Here is an 18984-nt window from a genome sequence, read left to right as displayed (position 1 = left end):
GCCCGCCTGCAGCGCTTGCTCAGACAGCCTTGTGCTCTCGTCGTGAAAGATGGCGAAAGTGTGAGTTGTGTCGCAGCTTTTCTGGTTCATTGTGTTTGTGCCTTGTGGGCCTTCTCCCGCAGTGTTGCCATGATGAAGCGGCAGAATTCACCTTTCGTCATGAAGCTCGAAATCATAAATCGGGTTGCACACGATGAGAAGTCGGACGTCCCCGCAGCGTGCGAGATTCCGAGGAGCACTCTCGGCACGATTAGGGCTAAAGCGGCAAAACTCTGGACCCGGTGCCCGTGGCGCCCGACGCGTAGGCACGGCCATGTAGAAGTGGTTCTTCATATGTGCCGGCTTCCATGTGTTTGGTGATGACTGTAAATTCTGATGAATGCAACGAAGCCGTTGCCGGTGTTGTCGAAGTTTGGAGCGAGCTGTCAGAATTTCCGGAAGCTGTTGCCGCATCAATGGTGGACGAGTTTGAGTGCAGATGATGGTGTCGCGACCACGGGAGAGCCCCAAAATGAAGACTACATCGCCAACATCATACCGAGCACAAATAAAAGTGGGCACAATGAGGAAAGCAACAACGGTCCTTTGCCCACATCCTCCGAAGTGACTGGTACACTCACACTAGTCCGGTGCTTCTGAGCGAATGCTGAAGGTTGCGGCATCAGCTGCTCAGACTCCTTTTGAAAATGTGGGGAAGTGCATGCGTCACAGGCAGTGAAATTGCACAAGCAGAAGAAAATGCAGGACTAACTTATATGAAACTAAGCTAGTTTTATCAATAAAGTGACATTACAATTGGTATGTGCTTTTATGACATCAATTATTTAGCAGGCTTATATCGAATTATGCTCTATATTGAACTGATAGGCGTATTTTTGTGAGTTCGATATAACTGGGTTCGACTGTACTACATCTATCATAACTCGATTTTTCAGTTCCCCTCGAAAAACTTGGGTCACGAGAGCGCTACTTCGATGTATCTTGAAGAAAAATCGGCTCCACAAAAGGGTAATTTGTGAGCCATTTAACTGTGAACTTAAATCTCGTTTCAAAAAATATTCTAACACACTTGCAGCCACACTTAAATGTGCCAAACGAGATTACTTTCAGAACATGATTTTGAATAATGGCAATAATACGAAGCGCAACTGGCAGGTCATCAACGAATTCTTAAATAATAAATGTTGTGAGCATTTAACAAAAATAAAAACTGAGACACAAACATACTGCTACCAAGCTGATACCGTGAATGCCTTCAGTGAGTATTTTAGTAGTACTTGCGATTCTCAAACAGATCCCCCATTACCGACATTGCCTCGTCATCTTCACTCTTTCTACTTGCGACCTACAAATGCAAAGGAAGTTCTTCATGTTATATCTTCACTTAGGTCTACTGGACCTGGCCTAGACTCTGTTCCCCCATCTCATATCAAGTTAGTTTCTAATGAACTGTCTCCTATCATAGCAGATACTGTTAACAAAATGTTCAAAGCAGGCGTATTTCCCAATTCTCTGAAAGTTGGTAAAATAACACTTGTTTACCAAAAAGGCAATCGTGAACTTCTGAATAACTACAGGCCTATTTGTATTCTTTCATTTTTCAAAATAACTGAACGACTAGTTATTACATGTTTATCCTCCTACCTAGTAAAATTTAATCTCCTATCACCTAAACAGTATGGCTTTTGGCGGGGTTGCTCAACTGAGCTTGTGCTTCTAACCTTCACGGATAAAGTCAAGAAGGTAATCGACCAAGGCTTTCTGGTTGGAAGTGTATTTATAGAGTTAACAAAAGCTTTTCACATCATTATTCACAAAATTCTATTATATAAACTTGAATCTTACGGCATAACTGGCCTGCCACTTCAGCTTATTTCTAGCTACCTAACTAATCGTACTCAAGTTGCTCAGATTGACGGCAAACTCTCACCTGCTACAAATATATATCAAGGTGTTTCTCAGGGCTCGATCCTTGGCCCACTGCTGTTTCTACTATTTATTAACGACCTACCTAATACTCTGACCACTACGAACTGTATATTATATGCAGACGGCACGACTATTTTTACTTGCGTTAATAATGTAGATGAGCTACAGCGAAATGTTAACGTTGATCTGCATAAGAGAACTTCCTGGCGTTGAAAGAATATGTTGTGCATCAATCCACTAAAAACAGCTTTCTTTTTGTTTTTCATTCCTTCCCGACACTAATTTCAAAATCTATATCTGTATGTCTTGAAAACAACTTAATACCAATATCGATAGCGTAAAGTATCTTGGCGTAGTTTTACACAGGCATCCGAAATTCAATCTTCATGCACAGTCACTTGTCCATAAGATTTTCTTTTTGGGAATAAGCACCATAATTAAAACCCACTCATATTTTCAGCCGCACATTATCCATTCCCTTTATCATGCACATATTCACAGTCATTTATTTTACTGCGTACCAGCCTAGGGAAACACATCCCTCGCTCACCTCAGCCAACCTCAACGCCTGCAGAATCAGGCGTTTCGTCTCATGACTTTCAGCCATTTCCTATCCAATGCAATGCCACTTTATTGCAACTTAAACCTACATCCTCTTTATATAAGCTCTTTCAGTTCAAGTTAACAATCATGAGCTATAAGTTATTTCGTAATATTGCACATATAGATAGCTTTGTTATTGAAACTTTTGTAAATACTAACACTAATAGGTTCTCTGAACTCGATAATCGTCTTTCATGTAAAGTGCGCACAAAGTATGGTAAGTTCACTACCACATTTGCGGGAATAAAACTGTGGAATTCTATTTCACATACCATTAAATCATCCCCCACAGAGCATATATTCAAGAACCAAGTTAAGAAATATTTTATGCAGCAACTCTCTTCATCCTAACAACTGACTTTTGTGATTGTAATCATAATTGACTTAGCTATTATACTACATGGTATATTACTCCTATTCTTGTTGTATTGTAAATTTGCATTGCTTGTTCACCACAGAAGTATTCTTTGCAATTTTTGTCTTACTAAATAGCTTTATATTTTCTTGTTTTTTTGCACTCTTCCTTATTTTATCACATTGTCTGTAAAGTCACTGTAACCAATGCTTGATCTGTACTCGCTTTTTTTTTCATTTTGTTAATGTATGGGAGTCCCCCTGACAGTTTATAACTTTGGGGCTCCCTGTGTAGTGCTAATTTTCTATACAATTCCTTATAAAACTGACATCGCTGATGAATAAAACGTGAACTTGAAGTTGAGTAATTGCATTCGGCTGGTGACAGAAGACGGCTGGCGTCTGCAATGACATGGTCGCAAATGTGCTGTCGTTGTGCCAAAACAGCGCTGATACTGTGGCCACTAGTGTCGGTGTGAACCTCTTTTGGGACGGAGATGTCAAAGTGGCCGAGAATCAGTGGCGACGTGAGTCGCGTCTTCAGCTCAGCGAATGCACTAGCTTGGTCGGGACCCCAGACAAAAGTCACGTCTTTCTTAAGAAGTTCCGTTAGAGGGCGCGCGATGCCAGCAAAATTTCGCACAAATCTGCGGAAGTAGGAGCAGAGAGGCATACAAAGCTTCGAACATCAGTTACGCAGGTTGGCACAAGGAAATCCTTGACCAGACAAACTTTCTCCAGATCGGAACGAACACTGGAATATAGTCGACGAGATGTCTGAGCACAGTAAGCTGCCAGCGGCAGAAGTGACATTTCGTGGAATTGAGCTGCAGTCTCACCATGTGGAACACTGAAAGAACTGTCAAGAGATGCTTGAGGTGTGTGTCGAAAGTAGGCAAGAAGACAATGACATCATCGAGGTAGCACAAGCAGAATGACCACTTTAAGCCGTGAAGGAGGGTGTCCATCATTCGTCCGAATGAGGCGGGAGCATTGCATAGCCCGAACGGCATCACCTTAAACTGATAGAGCCTACCAGGTGTAATAAATGCCGTCTTTTCATGATCCATGTCGTCAACTGCAATCTGCCAATACCTGGAATGAAGGTCTATCGAAGAAAAATAGTTGAAACCCCTGAGACAGTCAAGGGCATCACCTATCCGAGGTAGGGGGTACACATCCTTTTGGGTACTTGGTAAGGTTCCGGTAGTCGATACATAAGTGCCAGCAGTTGTCCTTCTTTGTAACGAGCATGACAGGTGATGCCCATGGGCTTGAAGAAGGTTCGGTGATATCACGGGCAAGGATTTTCTCAACTTCCTTTTGTATAACTTGGCGCTCAATGGAGGGACACAATAAGGACGTCGGTGTATGGGTTTGGTATCTCCTGTGCGAATCCAATGCTTGAAAACTGTTATTTGGCTCAGTGGTCAGTCACTGAGATAAAAAATGTCCTGGTACGACATGAGCAGGCCCCGAAGCATGTGTACGCGTTCGGCCAGAAGGTCAGTTGCGATCATCTTCATTATGTTATCTAACATTGTGGGGTTCGAATCAATAGCAGCAGGAGGCGGTGCAGTAGGATCACTGAAGACAGAAACATGATAGTTGGAGGCTGGAGCTAGAGTTGCAAGAGCGATACCCTAAGGTATCACTTGAGGACATAGTCCAAAATTCACAATAGGGAGACATGCGGCATCGCCCTTTATACTGATGATCAAGTGCAGGAACATGACATTCCGCGAACAGAGGACGGTAGCGTTGGGCGACACGATGTAATCACCGTCACCTACTGGAGGACCAGCAGAGACGTAGATGTATGTCACGGCTAGATGTGGCAGACGAATGTAATCGGCGGAACACAGCCGACGCAGCACGGGATTAGAAGGCTCAATGGCATGAGGTAAGGCAAGCTGGATAAGTCCTGCAGAGCAGTCAATAAAAGATGAATTCGCCAAGAGAAAGTCAAGTCCTAATATGATTGCATGTGGGCACTGATCCAGGACATAAAACAAAGCTGAAGTGTACGTGGCGTCTGGCAACAGTGACACAGGCGGTACACAACCCGGAACCAGCCGTTGTCGTACCATCGGCTACGCAGACTACAGCAATCAGAGCAGGGGTAACAACTTTCTTCAAACGAGTACAAAAGGTTTGAGTTGATGACCAATATGTGGGCGCCAGTGTCAATGAGTGCGATGACAGTTGTACCGTCCACGCCTACATTGATGAGGTTGTTATGTCCAGGTAGTGCAAGCAGAGGAATTTCCGGTCAGGTCGTTGTGGGAGGCTGACCTCTCGAAGCTGTGCCCATCAGTTTTCTGATGAGCGGCGGGAATATGAGGGAGAAGGAGAATGATGACGCAGAGGTGAGCGGGGCAGGTGTCGGGATGGCGAAGGGGAGTGGTTTGCTCATGCTGGCCATGATGGTGGAGTGTTGTTGTCGTCGTTGCGTATCGGCACTCGGGAACTACCACCTGGATGTTGGATGTTTCAATAGTTCGGCCAAGGCTGCGAGTTCCAAGCACTACGACAATGGCAGGAAATGTGTCCAACGTGTCCACAACAGAAGCAGATAAGCCTGTCATTGAATGTGCGCCATTCTGCAGAATTCTGATAATGGGGGTGAACAGATGGGCTTCTGTATAACTCAGGTGTGGCAGGTGGACGGTGGTCAGGTCAGTTGCCTGGGCAAAGCGTCTGTAATCCTGTGTTTGCTAGTTCTTGACGCACAACGATTTGGATAACGGAAATGGTTGCATGGGACTCGTCGGGGTTACGCACCTGAAGGGTAACTGGGGAGGCAGCTTCAATCTTGCGGCGAATGATGCGCACAATATTGTTGGATGTAGCAGGAATGGGTGGAACGGGTGGGAGAAGGAGGTCCTCGCAGGTGGACGTCGCAGCCGTGTTCGGAAGACGTGTGAAGTTCAGAGCAATGCAGCGACTTTTTGTGTCTTCAAAGCATTTGCATTTATTGATGACGTCTTACACTGTGGATGAGTTCTTAAAAACCAGGAGTGTAAACGCGTCATCCGCGATACCTTTGAGGATATGTGCAACCTTTTCCATTTCCAGCATCTTCTCATTGACTTTGTGACAAAGTGCGAGCACATCCTGGATGTATGCCACACAGGACTTGGTGCAAGTCTGAGCTAGGCATGCAAGTTCTTTCTGCGCAGCACCACGGCGTCTGATGGGCTTGCCGAAAAGATCGATGAGCTTTTGTTTACATGCCTCCCAGCTGGTACGTTCCTGTTTCTGGTTCAGAAACCACACTTGTGCCGTGCCCGCCAGGTAAAATATGATGTTCGCTAGCATCAGAGTCGGGTCCCAGTTGTTGCTAGTGTTCACCCATTCGTACAGCTGAAGCCAATCTTTGACGTCGGTGCTGTCAGAGCTGGAAAAGGTACCTGGATCATGCGGTTGTGTGAAGACGACGGGGTGGTTGGTGGCTGATGGTTGAGGCACGGTTGGCGAGCTGCTTGAAGCATCCTCGTCTCCGCTTGCGCTGACATTGTAGATGCCACCAAGGAGCGTCTGCTGCGTAAATCTGTCTTGAGACTTGAAAAACCCGCGCTCTCTACCAAAATTTTATGGAGAGAAAAGACGCTTGACAATACCATATTTACTAGTGTAATGATCGCACCCCTGAATTTTGTCGTCAAAATTCTATTTTTTTTATTCTTCGTGTAATGATCGCACCCCGAACTTGCTGCAGCGATATGTCGTGTGCCAAGTTTAGCCAATAATTATCGCTCTTACCATCTGTCGAATGCTATGCGAAGGACTCTTCAAGACAAACCAAGTGGTCTGCACGTACCAAACATTCTTAAGCAGATGCCCCATTTGATTCCTTTCATCACTTTCCGCACTTCCATGACAAAAAAAAAAAAAAAAAGCTACAATCACACTTGCCTTTATTATGTGTAGGCTTTATAATGGTTGTGGTAAACAACAACAACAAAAAAAAGCGCCTTTTGATTCTCGCCTGCACTCGTGGGCACGCAACAAACCGCGAACGGCAATTATAGCAGCCACGTTTATACTGATACGTTAAATGTGTACCCTATTCATACGCCGATGCTAGTAACACAGCTAAGATATTCGCCCACCCTTAGCGGAAACGTGCCGTATTAGGATAGTAGTGAAGACAAATACCGCAGTTTCCGCAGCATGCCTGCCATGTGTTTCTATGTCACTGGCAGCTAAGTGCACCCATCTGTTTATGTTCCCTCAAAGTGGACATGGCTATGTTATTGCCGCAAACTTGCTGATATTAACGATATTATTCATTACCGATGCGGAAGAAACTGTTTCAATGCACGTAATGTACTCACGAGAAGAAAAAAATATCGCGTTCTGCGCATTCGGCTTGCTCCGCCGGCCGCCATTTTTGCTTTGGTGTCCCGCACTACATACAGCGGCAGCCGCCTATTTGTTGACCCGCTGTCATCCCGCAGCAAACGCGAAATGAAAAAATATATATATACTTTTTTTTTCGGGAAATTTAATCCGCTTAATGATCACACCCCTGAATTTGCGTCAATTTTCTTGACAAAAAAGTGTGATCATTATGTGAGTAAATACGGTATATTTACAAGATATATATACAACGGGCAGAAGACATGCATACAAGACAGAGCCCATGCCCGCAACTATCGGCAATCGCCGTCTTCGTCAGTCCTCTCATCATCGTTTGCTACTGCAGCACCTCGTAGCAATATATACACGGTGTCTCACATAGCTTGAGCCAAGAATTTAAAATGAAAGAAGCGTCCGAAGCGAATTGAACCGAATGTATACTATTCGCAATAGTCTATAGTAACTCAGACAACTGCTTGTTTTCGCTATAACTTACTAAATAATTAAGTTTAATTACCCAACTTTTTAATTATTGGCTGAGGACTCCAAGTATGATATGCAGGTTTCTAGAGCACCTTCAGAAACCACCAATCAAGTTGTTTCCTTTGAGATCCGTCTCGCGTAGTCCTTTTTTTCCGGGTTGCAAAGAAAGCCTGCAAAATAAGAGAAAAGCCATGTGACGGAGTGTTAACGCAGTGGTATCGTGCTGCTTTCAAACGTGCGTTTGGTGAACAAGGTCGGCTGCATCGTGACTGGCGACGTAGAGGCAGGGCGTTCTTTATCTCATCGGCAGCGCTTGGCCAGCAGCATGCATTTTCGCTGTCATCCGACAGGAGCCGACCTTGTTCAACGAGCACACGCTTGGGAGCAGCATGATACCACTGCACAAACACTCCGTCACGTGGCTTTTTTCTTATTTTGCAGGCTTTCTGTGCAACCCAGAAAGAAAGGACTACGCGAGACGTATCGTAAAGGAAACAACTCGATTGGTGGTTTCTGAAGGTGCTCTACAAATCTGCGTATCATACTTGGGGTACTCAGCCAATAATTAAAAAGTTGAATAATTAAGCTTAATTAATTATTGAGTTATGCGGAAAACAAAAAATTGTCTGAGTTACTATAGGCTATTGCGAATAGTATGTGCTCGGTTAAATTCGCTTCCGACACTCCTTTTATTTTTAAATTCTTGGCTCAAATTATGTGGGACACCCTGTATATCTTTTACTGCACGTCAGGAATAATTTCGCTTTGTTTGTTCTCTACTGTCCTCAAGATCTAACTTTGAGTGTAACCTCACATTGCAACTGATTCCCTCCAGCGTTTGAGGGGGGGGGGGGGTGAGCCCTCTATCGTCACAACGTGCTATGGCCTCTTGTCCCTCCGCAGGGTGGATGCCAGTGTGCTGATGAACTCTCGGCTCAATGTACAGAATGCCCGATTCCAAAGCCAAATAACCAAGGTTCGTTTCCACACTTGACCGATGGTGCACATAGAATGTTCTTTGGTTTGTTTTGTTACCTTAAAAGCAGTGGCAAATTATTTTCTGTGAGACTATGCAAGATTTGTGAGAGAAATGAAACTGCGATAGGTTGGAGTTCTGAAATGGCGTGACAGATAGACTGATTGAGGCTGAAGTGTGCCTGATGCCACCTGCCCACACTTCACATTTCAACACCGATCTGGTGCGGGAACTGTATGTAGCTGAGATGGCTATCGAACAACTGTGCAGCTTATCAACTGAGCTAGAAAGGAGTGTGGTATACAGAAGGGCCAGGCTAATCTAAGTAACAAGTTAGAACACTTAAATATTGAGAGAATCTGGCAACACAATGTTCTTTCACAAAACTCTTTGCAACGTCTAAACTTCCACAGAAACTGTTAGGTCAATACACTCATGCTTTTATTACCTGCCTAAAAATATTGATCACATTGGACTAGCGTTACCATCCGCTAGCCCACAGATAAATCAGTAAAATGAGTGATGTTATCTGATGGTGTCTTCGGTAAAAATCCTAGATGAAGGTGAACCAGCTTCAAAGTTTTCTTTTCAGAGAACTGACTGCACCCTCATGCTACCTTTAGAATGTTAGTCACCTTCTCATGACCCTCTGTACAATTTGTAGGTGGCAGCACTCAAGTTGAAGCCATGTCTTATGACCAGCAATAGAAGGTCTTCAAAACAGGTGTGACATTTCATTAAGCATTGTTTCTGGCAACCACACTCTTGCATAAATGCCTTGATATCCTGATACCAGCAGGTCTCCTTGGAGGTGGTGGCTGACTATCCAGGCTTTTGATATTTTGAATTCAGTTCAGTAGAACAAACTGAATTTTTGTGTATCTATGCTTATATGCAGTTCATTCTGCTTGTTTGTAGGTGAACAGTGGTTTGACATTAACCCTATGAGGGTCGATTTTTTTCGCCATATGCGACCATCCAGGGTCGATTTTTTTATTTCAGATTTCAATTCTTCTTAGGGACTTATTTCGAAAAAAATTTACAGCAATTTTTCTAGGGTGACCGTAAAGTGAGAAAAAAATATTTTGCGTTGGTATATATGTACTCTTCATTCATGAATAACAAAAATAAAAAAGGAAATAAACTTATAAGAACTAAAAATTTGATGCATTTTTATACACACAGTTCAAGGCCTTGAAAATGCGGACACAAGATTGTTTTGCAAGATTCAAATGTTGCTGCTCTTACACTAATATGTAAATCCATAGCGTAATCGAACTGCACTCAAGAAAGCTGTGTGGTTGTGTGCCCGTCAAAAAAGCACAACGTGTGACAATTTCCGCTAATCTTCATCTTATCGCCAACCAGAGGCAATTAGTTTTCGCGAGAGTCAAAAAAAAGAAGCAATGGAAGCGCATGCACGGCGGCATCCTTGCTATGCACACCCCTGTGAGCACTGAACGAGCGAGAAAGAGGTGGTCACCTTTTGAGCGATTAGTAACGAGATAGCCATAAGTTTTGCAAGTGCAAGACGCCAAAACCGCCCGCAAAAAGAAAACCAGAACCGCCACCCGCCCGCGCGCGTGCCAATGCGCGAGCGGTACTATATAGACATGCGGAAGCGAACTAGCGCTAAAACAAACCATGCAACAAAAACCGAGAGAGGGAGCGCGCGACAAAATTTTCCTGTATTCCCACATAGTGGCAGCACATGACAGAAAAGAAAAAGTTAGGAAATTGGCGCGCTTTTTAAACGTACAGACGGCGGCGTAAATATATGGCATCGACCATTTTCGTACTTGTTCGCGGCGCCGTACATTTACGTCAATGACCCTGAAAGGGTTAAGTCAAAAGCTTCATTATAAATATTATGATGCAATACATTGTTAAAACAGTATCATACCACTATCTGCAAGACCATGGAAAAGTTGGTGCACACTCTGAACTTTGTCACAGTGTTACAGGCTTTGACAGATTTTAACAAAAATATAATGCTGGGATATAACTTCCTAACCTATTTTACTACCGCAAGCATGCCATGGATATTCATATCAAAACTTGACCTGCTTTTAAAAACTAAGTCCCATTGGTTTCCGTCACAGGGATGGTGCAATCGATTTGCCATCGGAGCCACATCTCGACAAGAAAGGATACTTGACAAACTCGATAGCCTGTGATTTGAGGCAACCGAGGGCAGCCGTCTCGGCAAACGAGGACATGTTGAAGTGGATGGACCGTTCCTCGGCCACATCGAAGCCCTGGAACTTGACGGGCTGCGCGTAGTTGACCAGCGACGAGAGCACCGGGTGCACGTGCACCGTGGCCCCCGTGTACTGGTAGTGGGCCATGGCCAGCTGCTCCTCCAGCTGGGCCTCCACCTGGCAAGCACCGACCGAAACGCGGGTCACGACGCCAGCGGCTCCGGCCGCAACGCCCACCTTACCTTCTTTTCTGCACACGAGGAGAAGAGGGAGGGGCAACGTGGTGACGTTGTACCACTGCAACTATAACACCACAGAAATTCAACAGACCAGAAAATTCCTACGATGCAAACAACCGTGCCAGTGCCCTGGATCAAAGCAGGATACTGTATACTGCATCAATAAGGGAGCACAGCATACGTCTGGCTAAATCACTGCACTGCTTGCACTCAAAATTTCTAGAGGGAGAATTTTTTTACAGTGCATCTCATTGAATACCATGCCTGGATGCTGTACTTGACTCTTTCACCAAAACATGAGATAAATACAAGTCTGCTGCAATGCCAGATTGAAAAAGTAATTTTATTAATGAGAGAAATGGTGCAATCGTCTGCCCTGCCCTAAAGGGAATTAACACCAACAGTGCAGATGGCACAATGTCAAGCCGTTTATTTCTCCAAGCAGCAGGTAGCACCAGCACCTTTCCCACTGAGAAAATCCACATTTTCCTTCCAGCACTGCTATATACATGTATTGTCATCATAAATTCAAATGCAAACAATTTCAAAACTACTCAATGCATTGTTTTGTTTTCGGGTTCCCCTGCATTCGTAACAGTGGCTTAATTAAGACTAAGAAACGAACACTTCCGACTACTCCATGCTTAGAAACTGGCTGTCGAGTACTGATGTGGATAGTGAACTTTGATGTAACTACGTGTAAGAAGTGTTCTGGCCAGTTATTTCCTGTTTGCATTTCAATTTATCCTGCCATACCTTGGTTAGCTTGAATGAAACAGGCAAATGCACTGCATCCAAGCATTTTACTAATAAAAATTAACTGTGAAACATCCCCTCTGTGCAAAATTTTAGAGCAGTTGAGGCAGATCAGCCATTTGAACTACCGTAAAACTCCGAGCAAGCGCCCCCACCTGCGCAAGAGCCCCCCCCCCCCCCCCCCCCGTGCAACTTCACTGCCAGTGTCAAATTTCCGTGCTGTTCCGCTTTGTCCATGTCCTTTTTTGCACTCTTTTAATTTTATTTTATGCCATGAACCAACTAGCCTAGCAGCAAGCCTTGTTAAGCTATCCTGTATAAGAAACCAAAATTAAATTATGGGGTTTAATGTGTGAAAACCACTTTCTGATTATGAGGCATGTCGTGGGGGCTCCATTGATATAATCGACGATCAAATAATTATCCCATGGTTAAATGCTTGTTTTCCATGCGTGAATACTCATGTTTGACTGATATGATGTTTTACTCATTTTTTTCTATGACTTTAGTGCAGAGATTAACCCAATGTTCCTCGAAGCCTAACGCTGTCAGAAGTGGCCGGTGAGAAGTGGGCATTTGCAGCACAACAAATAGCAAGGTGCAACAGATTTGTTGCACTTGACAACTGCAAATGTAATTGCTTGTTGCAATTGCACTTGACACCACAACCTGAGCATAGTGATAAGCTAAAAGAAATGTTTTCAATAAAATACTTTTCTGATGAAAAAAAAAAAGGAAAGGAACAGATGCAGATGCATTTGAGAGTTCAGGTCCGAGTGAAAGTTGCAATCATACTGCCAAGCAACCACCTGAAATGCTTCTGCCTTTAGCTAATTGCTGCATGTCTATCAGTTCTTTTTCTTTTGACTGCATAGATGACAGAGATGAGCAGTTGATGAAAAGCACAAGGCTGCCTATAAAATGTGTGCTCAGCTATAGAACAAATAAAACGAAGGAGGCGGGTTCACAATGTAGAGGGCTGCTGTTTGATCCTGGCTGCACAACTGGTCAACACAAATGTGCACATATGTGTACATGCATGCATACATTTCCGTACATCAAGTAACTGACATAAGTACTTGCATGGAGAACATTCCAGTTTTACACATATTTTCGCACGACATCAGAGACTACTCTCAATTTTGCATAGAGAATGCAAAGCTGGTTTCGAGAGTTCCCAACAGCACTTGAACTTCTTAGTGGCCTCTCTGGACCAATCCTATTAACGCTTCAGAGACTTACTCAAAAGAACAAATGAAAACAGTTATACGAAAACGGTTAATATACGAAATGGATAATGAAAATAGCTAGTGCTAACGAGACTTAATAATGATCCATGTGTAAGACCCCAACAGCATGAAAAATGCAGGGATAAAGAAAAGTAGAGAACACAAGTGCTGATAACACAGCATTTGTGTTATCACACACAAGTACATCAGCACTTGTGTTGTGTAAGCACACATAAGCACACCAGCAGTTGAGTTGTCTACTTTTCTTTTGTGCCAACGTCTTTTGCTCTATTTTGTTCTAAAGTACAGATCCTTATCAACACGCCCTGCTTTCAGTGCTGTTACTTCACAGTAACTGCTTTAGTACTACATATTGAAAAGAAAAGTATGAAAGCCATTTGATGCAGACAGCAGTGCCAGCCTGACTCGGAAGCAAGCTTATGCTCTCAGGAAAGTTGTCAAATCATAACCAACACTCTTTTTGGAAATTCCAACATACCTAGCAACCAAAGTATAAAGGCTGTGAAGAACATGGATCAAGCCATGCTTTACGAAGCTAACGTAGCACATCTGTGTCAACATCAATTTTCACTTGTGCACAAGTGGTGCAGTGTCAAGCAGGGAAGCAGAAGTGTGTGCTTTCAACAGGAAGGACATTAATCAGGTGCGCTGAAGCTCTGCTACAGGACACATCAGAACAGATAATGCGGATAAATTTTGTGAAAGTTGCTTCGAGTGACATGGCTCTCCCAGTTTCAATGCCCTAAACCAAAAGTAAACTCAATTTTCTTTATGATGCTGCAGTCTTGGTTTGTTGAAAGGCTATGTAGAAATGAGAGTTAACGTTCATGGTACAGATGTGCACACTATTTGTAATAATTGAAACAGTGGTAGACCAGCATGAGTCTCACACCCTGCCATAGAGCAAACTGTCTTTTTTACTGGTGTATATTGTGTAGCAAAGAATATCAAGTGCTTTTAGTACAAAAGCTTTAGCTTATCTAAAAGGTGTGCATGGTCACAACAGCAGGGTAAACTGCATCTGCCTTTTGTGTGTCCATTGTTGCAGTGTTTTTACAGAGCTCTAACATGACCAATCCAAACTTTAACACAGTAAAAACTTTAGAAATTTATTTTGGTTATACATCTGATCAAAACTAAACATGCTTCTATCCAATCATTCTAAAAAAGGTGGTGTCTCGCTGCATTCTACAGAAGTGAAGACAGCATTGTGCTCTGTGGATGGCAAGAAGTTAGCGGTAAGTTATGGTCCAACACCGATCGCCTGCTTTATATGAACTTAACTTTAATCAGAAAATATAAAGCAGGTGCCAATAAAGGAGTTTCCAGCAAATACACTGAGTGAAAAAAAAAAAAAAGAACTCTCCAGGCAACATTTTCTACTATGGTGTTACCTGGCAGGCTATAAAACTAGCACCAAAAATTTCAAAAGCCTGTACAGCCCCCCTGACAATACAGCCACCCAGCTACGGCAGCTGCACATTTGAGAAAACAATAAATGTGCTGCCAACAGAATGCTAAGCTGTTATCAACAGGAAAATGAGAAACCTTGTAACTGCAAGCAAAGTACTACTGCTACGGTGGCCAAGGAAGATGAGATAGAAGGAAAGCAAAGTGCTTCAAAGGAACACCAGTCGGCCGCAACTGCGACTAGACTCTGGAAGAGAAGAGACGAAGTGCAGAGCGAGAGAGTGCAGCAGGTGCCACGTGAAGCCAAGGAGTGGCACCGAGAAGGGATCAGGGGACAGTTTGTGTGCAGAGGAGGACAAGAAGCGTGAGAGGAGGACAGCAGAAGCAGAAACCACACCCTGGCCAGGCCAGCAGGTGGCGCTCAGGTCCAGCCATGGAGATGACAACACGGAAAGCGGCGCAGTGCAGAGAGAAGCGGTCAGCACAAGCAGTGCGTGAACCCGATGAACCGTGGACTGGCAAGGCAGCACACAGCAGAGAAGGAGAGAAGCGCACAGGGCGAGAAGCGTGGATGGCCGAAATCTCACTTTTGGATCCAGGGTTGTTTTTCTGTGTGGGTGAACTTGGCTCGACCTCTGAAAGTTGGGCCACAAAGGGACGTTAGTCAGCAATAACAACGGCACTGGCAGGCTGGTCAGCCCGCGGTGGCGGTAGCCGCTAAAAGCATGCACTCATCACAAGTGTGTATTCACTCACTGAGAGTCTGTTAACTGACAAATTTGCCAAGGACTAACACTTTAAACAACTCACACTAAAAAAAGGGTATCAACAACCTCAATATCTACTGCAGACACACTCCCTGTTTGTAAAAAAGAAAAGTTTTGTTCTTCTTCATCGTTTGCCACTTCAAACTATAATGTCAGCCAAATGACTTCTGAAAACTTGGCCATGTGAATTCCAATTATCTCCTGAGAAAGTGTGTGCCAATGGAGTTTTCATGCCTGCATGAGAAGTTTGGCAATGTTGCTGTATTTTTGTGACGTTATACTCTGTAGCTTCTGACTTAATATTGTACAATAAATAAATATAGGATTCTAAAGGTGCACAAGATGTGAAGCTCCAGCTCATGTTGAATTCAAATCGAGTAAGTAAATCAAGCAAGATATGAAATCATCAGAAGATAGAGACCTTGTTCTCTGGCTGTACCCCACAGCCACTATTACACTTAATTAAGGGGGGATGAGGGTCTTGAAAACTTTTTTTTTATTTCTTAACATATCTTTCTGAAAATTGGCATGCAGATATATCTTTGAATGCTGATACCAAATATATATTCAGATTTTATATATATCATCTAGAAATGAAGATATTGCAAAATAATTTATCCCACATACGTCTTTTCTTACGGGCCATTATGATAATTTCTTAATTAAAAAAACTAGTTTTAAAGAATAGCTGTCATTTTCAAGGGCCCACTGCACATCCTAAAGCTAAAGAAATTTTTAAAAAGTCGTCATATAGGTCATGAATGAATAACAAAGTGGGAAGAAAAAAACAATGTGGGAGTAATTAGCTTACATCTGACTTAATTGCTAGTCTATTGGGTTTAATGAAAAATAGAAAGCTTTAGGATGTAGCTGAGGTCTTACTGAAAAAAATGATACCTAATTCAATAAAATCAGTTGATGCAAACATTATGAAAAGTTCTGTAAGGCAAAGGCATTTGATCGAAAAAGCAAAGCTGAGAAAATTGCATTCAAAGTTTTGCTTAATCTACCACTTTTGTTTACCTATCACATGGAAAAATTTAATGCTTTAGCATGCAGCCCAGTCATTACTGAACACAATAACACCAAACTCACAGAAATCTGTTCATGTAAAGATGGTGAAAACTTCTGTATTGCATTGGCACTTGACAAAAAAAAAAAAAAAGCTCAGAAAGTCACTTGCTATTTTCTTTGAATCTGCCACACATTCACAAAAGTCCTGGGCAGTAGTGCTGGGTTCTGTCAGGCTTGTGCTTCTTGGCCATCCTCTTCTTCATCTTTTCAGCATTGGTGTGACTTTTGTCAGACCTGCAGAGCCTCTGTTTATCTTTTTCAAGGCTCCTACGAATGAGGTAGCTCCCAGGACTGTAACCAAGCTGTGCTGCAACAGCTCTGCTGGTTCTCTCACTGCTCTCTCTCACTGCACTTTGCGAGTTGGAGAGTGGCCATCCCACACTTGCTGCAGCTTGAGGACGCAAACAGCTTCTTTAGCACAGAGAGATCAACGATGATGTACTCTGTGCCGCGATCGTCGTCTTCACTTCCTGTGCCGACGCTCATTAGCTCGAACTTGCGGAAAGTCGCGGAATTCTTTGCCAATGAAGTTTTAATGTTGTCTGCGTATTTTTTCGCGCCCCGCGCACTCCGCCTCCGTGAAAAACACCATGTCGAAGCGTTGAGCACGGGAGCTCGGTTCAGCCGCGTCCGTCGGCACCGAAGCGGCGTGCGGAAACGCCGAAGTCGACGTTAGGCTTCGGTCAGCCGGCTCGGCCGCTTCCGACGACACGGAATCTGAAGCGACTTGCAGCGTCTCAAAAGTTGGTATTTTCGACGGGCTTAGTCCAGGCGCATCCACCGGCACTGCAGAGACTTGCGGTAACACCGAAGTTGACACCGATCGGCACTGTCCAGCCGCGTCCACCGGCGAAGCTAGCGTCGATGGGGTTTGTTCAGCCGCGTCCTCCGGCGAAGCTGTTGTTGGCGAGCTCAGTCCAGCCGCATCCACCAAGGGCACAGCAGCTTGCGGCATCACCGAAGCTGTAGTTGTCGACGATGTAGCGCTCATCTTATTCCATGCGCGTCTCTTTGCTGACTGCTTTTCGCGTCCTTGCTTTCAAGCGCGCGTCTCGCGCCATCGTGACACGCGGAACAAAGACACCAGGCACGCAAAAGCAAGAAATTTGTGGTTAAAAGAAGCGACTCAATAGCCAAAATATCTACAAGAACGATAAAGAGAAAGGCAGAACGAAAAATACTAGGAAACAAAGAGGAGCGCGAAAAATGACGTGCGTGCACGCGAAAGCAGACGACGCGAAGGAGTCGAACAACGCGGCCGCGGGGCCGCGGCAGGCGAAGCATGCGTCACGGCCAATCAGAGGGCTGCCCTCGAGGAGGCGCCCGTTTCACCCAATCAGCGGCTGTCTCGCGACGATTTCCCGCTTGAGAACGGGTGCCGATCGCTCCGCTGCACGAGAGTCTACAGCGTGCCGAGGGGCGCCAGAATGGAGAGCGGGAAATCAGCTTTCAAACGAGACCAAGATGGCGCCGATCGGTTCGCGTCGCGCGGAACTACGGCAGCTTGAAAATGAGGCAAACATTCGCGCTTGGCGTTCAATTTCGGCTCACCGACGTTTCTAAATTGCCGTTTTTTTTATACTTGGAGTAGGAATTGAGCCATAATATTTTGTAGAGACATAGTTGGGACATTAAAGACTTCAAAAACGCAATTTTTGAAAATTGCCATTTTTGACCATTTTTCGCGATTTCAAGACCCGCGTCCCCCCTTAAGTAGCAGCAAGCTGCTATCTTCCGTTATTGACAAATGTGCAGGGTGCTAGGAAAACGCATGCTTTTCCATGATTTCATTTGTGTTACAGAGGATCTGCAGCAGCAGCTGCAGTCTTCATAGCTCAAACATTTGTGGTCTTGTTTCAAATTCTCGATATGAAAGAGTTTGATCATGGGAAGATGCAAGGTAAATGCATATGCATGTAGTGTTTGTGTAATCGTCACAGAGCAGAAGTAAACAGTGGTCAAAAAAGGAACACTTCAAGTCGGAGCCAATGTTTTGCTAAGGGGAAATATTTTCATCGATGTGTCCAAAGAAAATGCTTAGACAAGGGTACTTTTGTCCTCGAGAAGCCTCCTTGTCAAAATACTGGCTCAAGGCGCGCCAATAAAAACAGGCTCCCTTGGCGAAACATTGGTTGCAACTGAATGAGGGATACCTCAGGCATTGCTGTGTCGAAATGGCTGTCGAAGATGGTCGTGTTCGACAATATACATTCTTTTTTATGGTGTGAAAAGTGGGCATGGACCCACAGAACAGGACACACAGAACATGACAAACACTGACCTGACATTGTGGTGTCTGCTTCTCGTGCCATCAAAAGGGATGTATAGAAAACCGCACTAACTTGTCCAGCGACAAGTCTTTTTGAGATGTATTTGACACCTTGTCCAAACAGTGGTTCGAGGCACCCTGATAATGGCAGATCCCTTCAGTGAAACATTGGCTCTTAAACAAGGGATGCCTCAGGCTCAAGTCAATGTTTGGACAAAAAGGCTTGTCCCCTTGCAGAGACCTAATGCCATCCACACTCGCAACATGGACAAGAAACTTCAGCTTTTTGTAACTCCAGTGGCAGTGTC

General features: G+C 44.1%; 1 protein-coding gene across 1 annotated transcript in view; it reads right to left on the bottom strand.

The window, feature by feature from the left end:
- The window catches only part of LOC142588567 (1-phosphatidylinositol 4,5-bisphosphate phosphodiesterase beta-4-like), a 208676-nt gene that overhangs the window by 24468 nt on the left and 165224 nt on the right, over positions 1-18984 (bottom strand). The window contains exons 18-20 of the mRNA XM_075700406.1: positions 15154-15201; positions 11154-11214; positions 10865-11095 (exon numbers count right to left, since the gene is read on the bottom strand). Coding sequence (XP_075556521.1) covers positions 10865-11095; positions 11154-11214; positions 15154-15201 — 340 coding nt within the window. The remainder of the gene's footprint in view (positions 1-10864; positions 11096-11153; positions 11215-15153; positions 15202-18984) is intronic.

Source organism: Dermacentor variabilis, chromosome 7, assembly GCF_050947875.1.
Source record: "Dermacentor variabilis isolate Ectoservices chromosome 7, ASM5094787v1, whole genome shotgun sequence".
In the NCBI taxonomy this organism is placed as follows: domain Eukaryota; kingdom Metazoa; phylum Arthropoda; class Arachnida; order Ixodida; family Ixodidae; genus Dermacentor; species Dermacentor variabilis.
The sequence above is the reverse complement of the archived record's forward strand: the minus strand, read 5'-3'. Positions and strand labels throughout refer to the sequence as shown.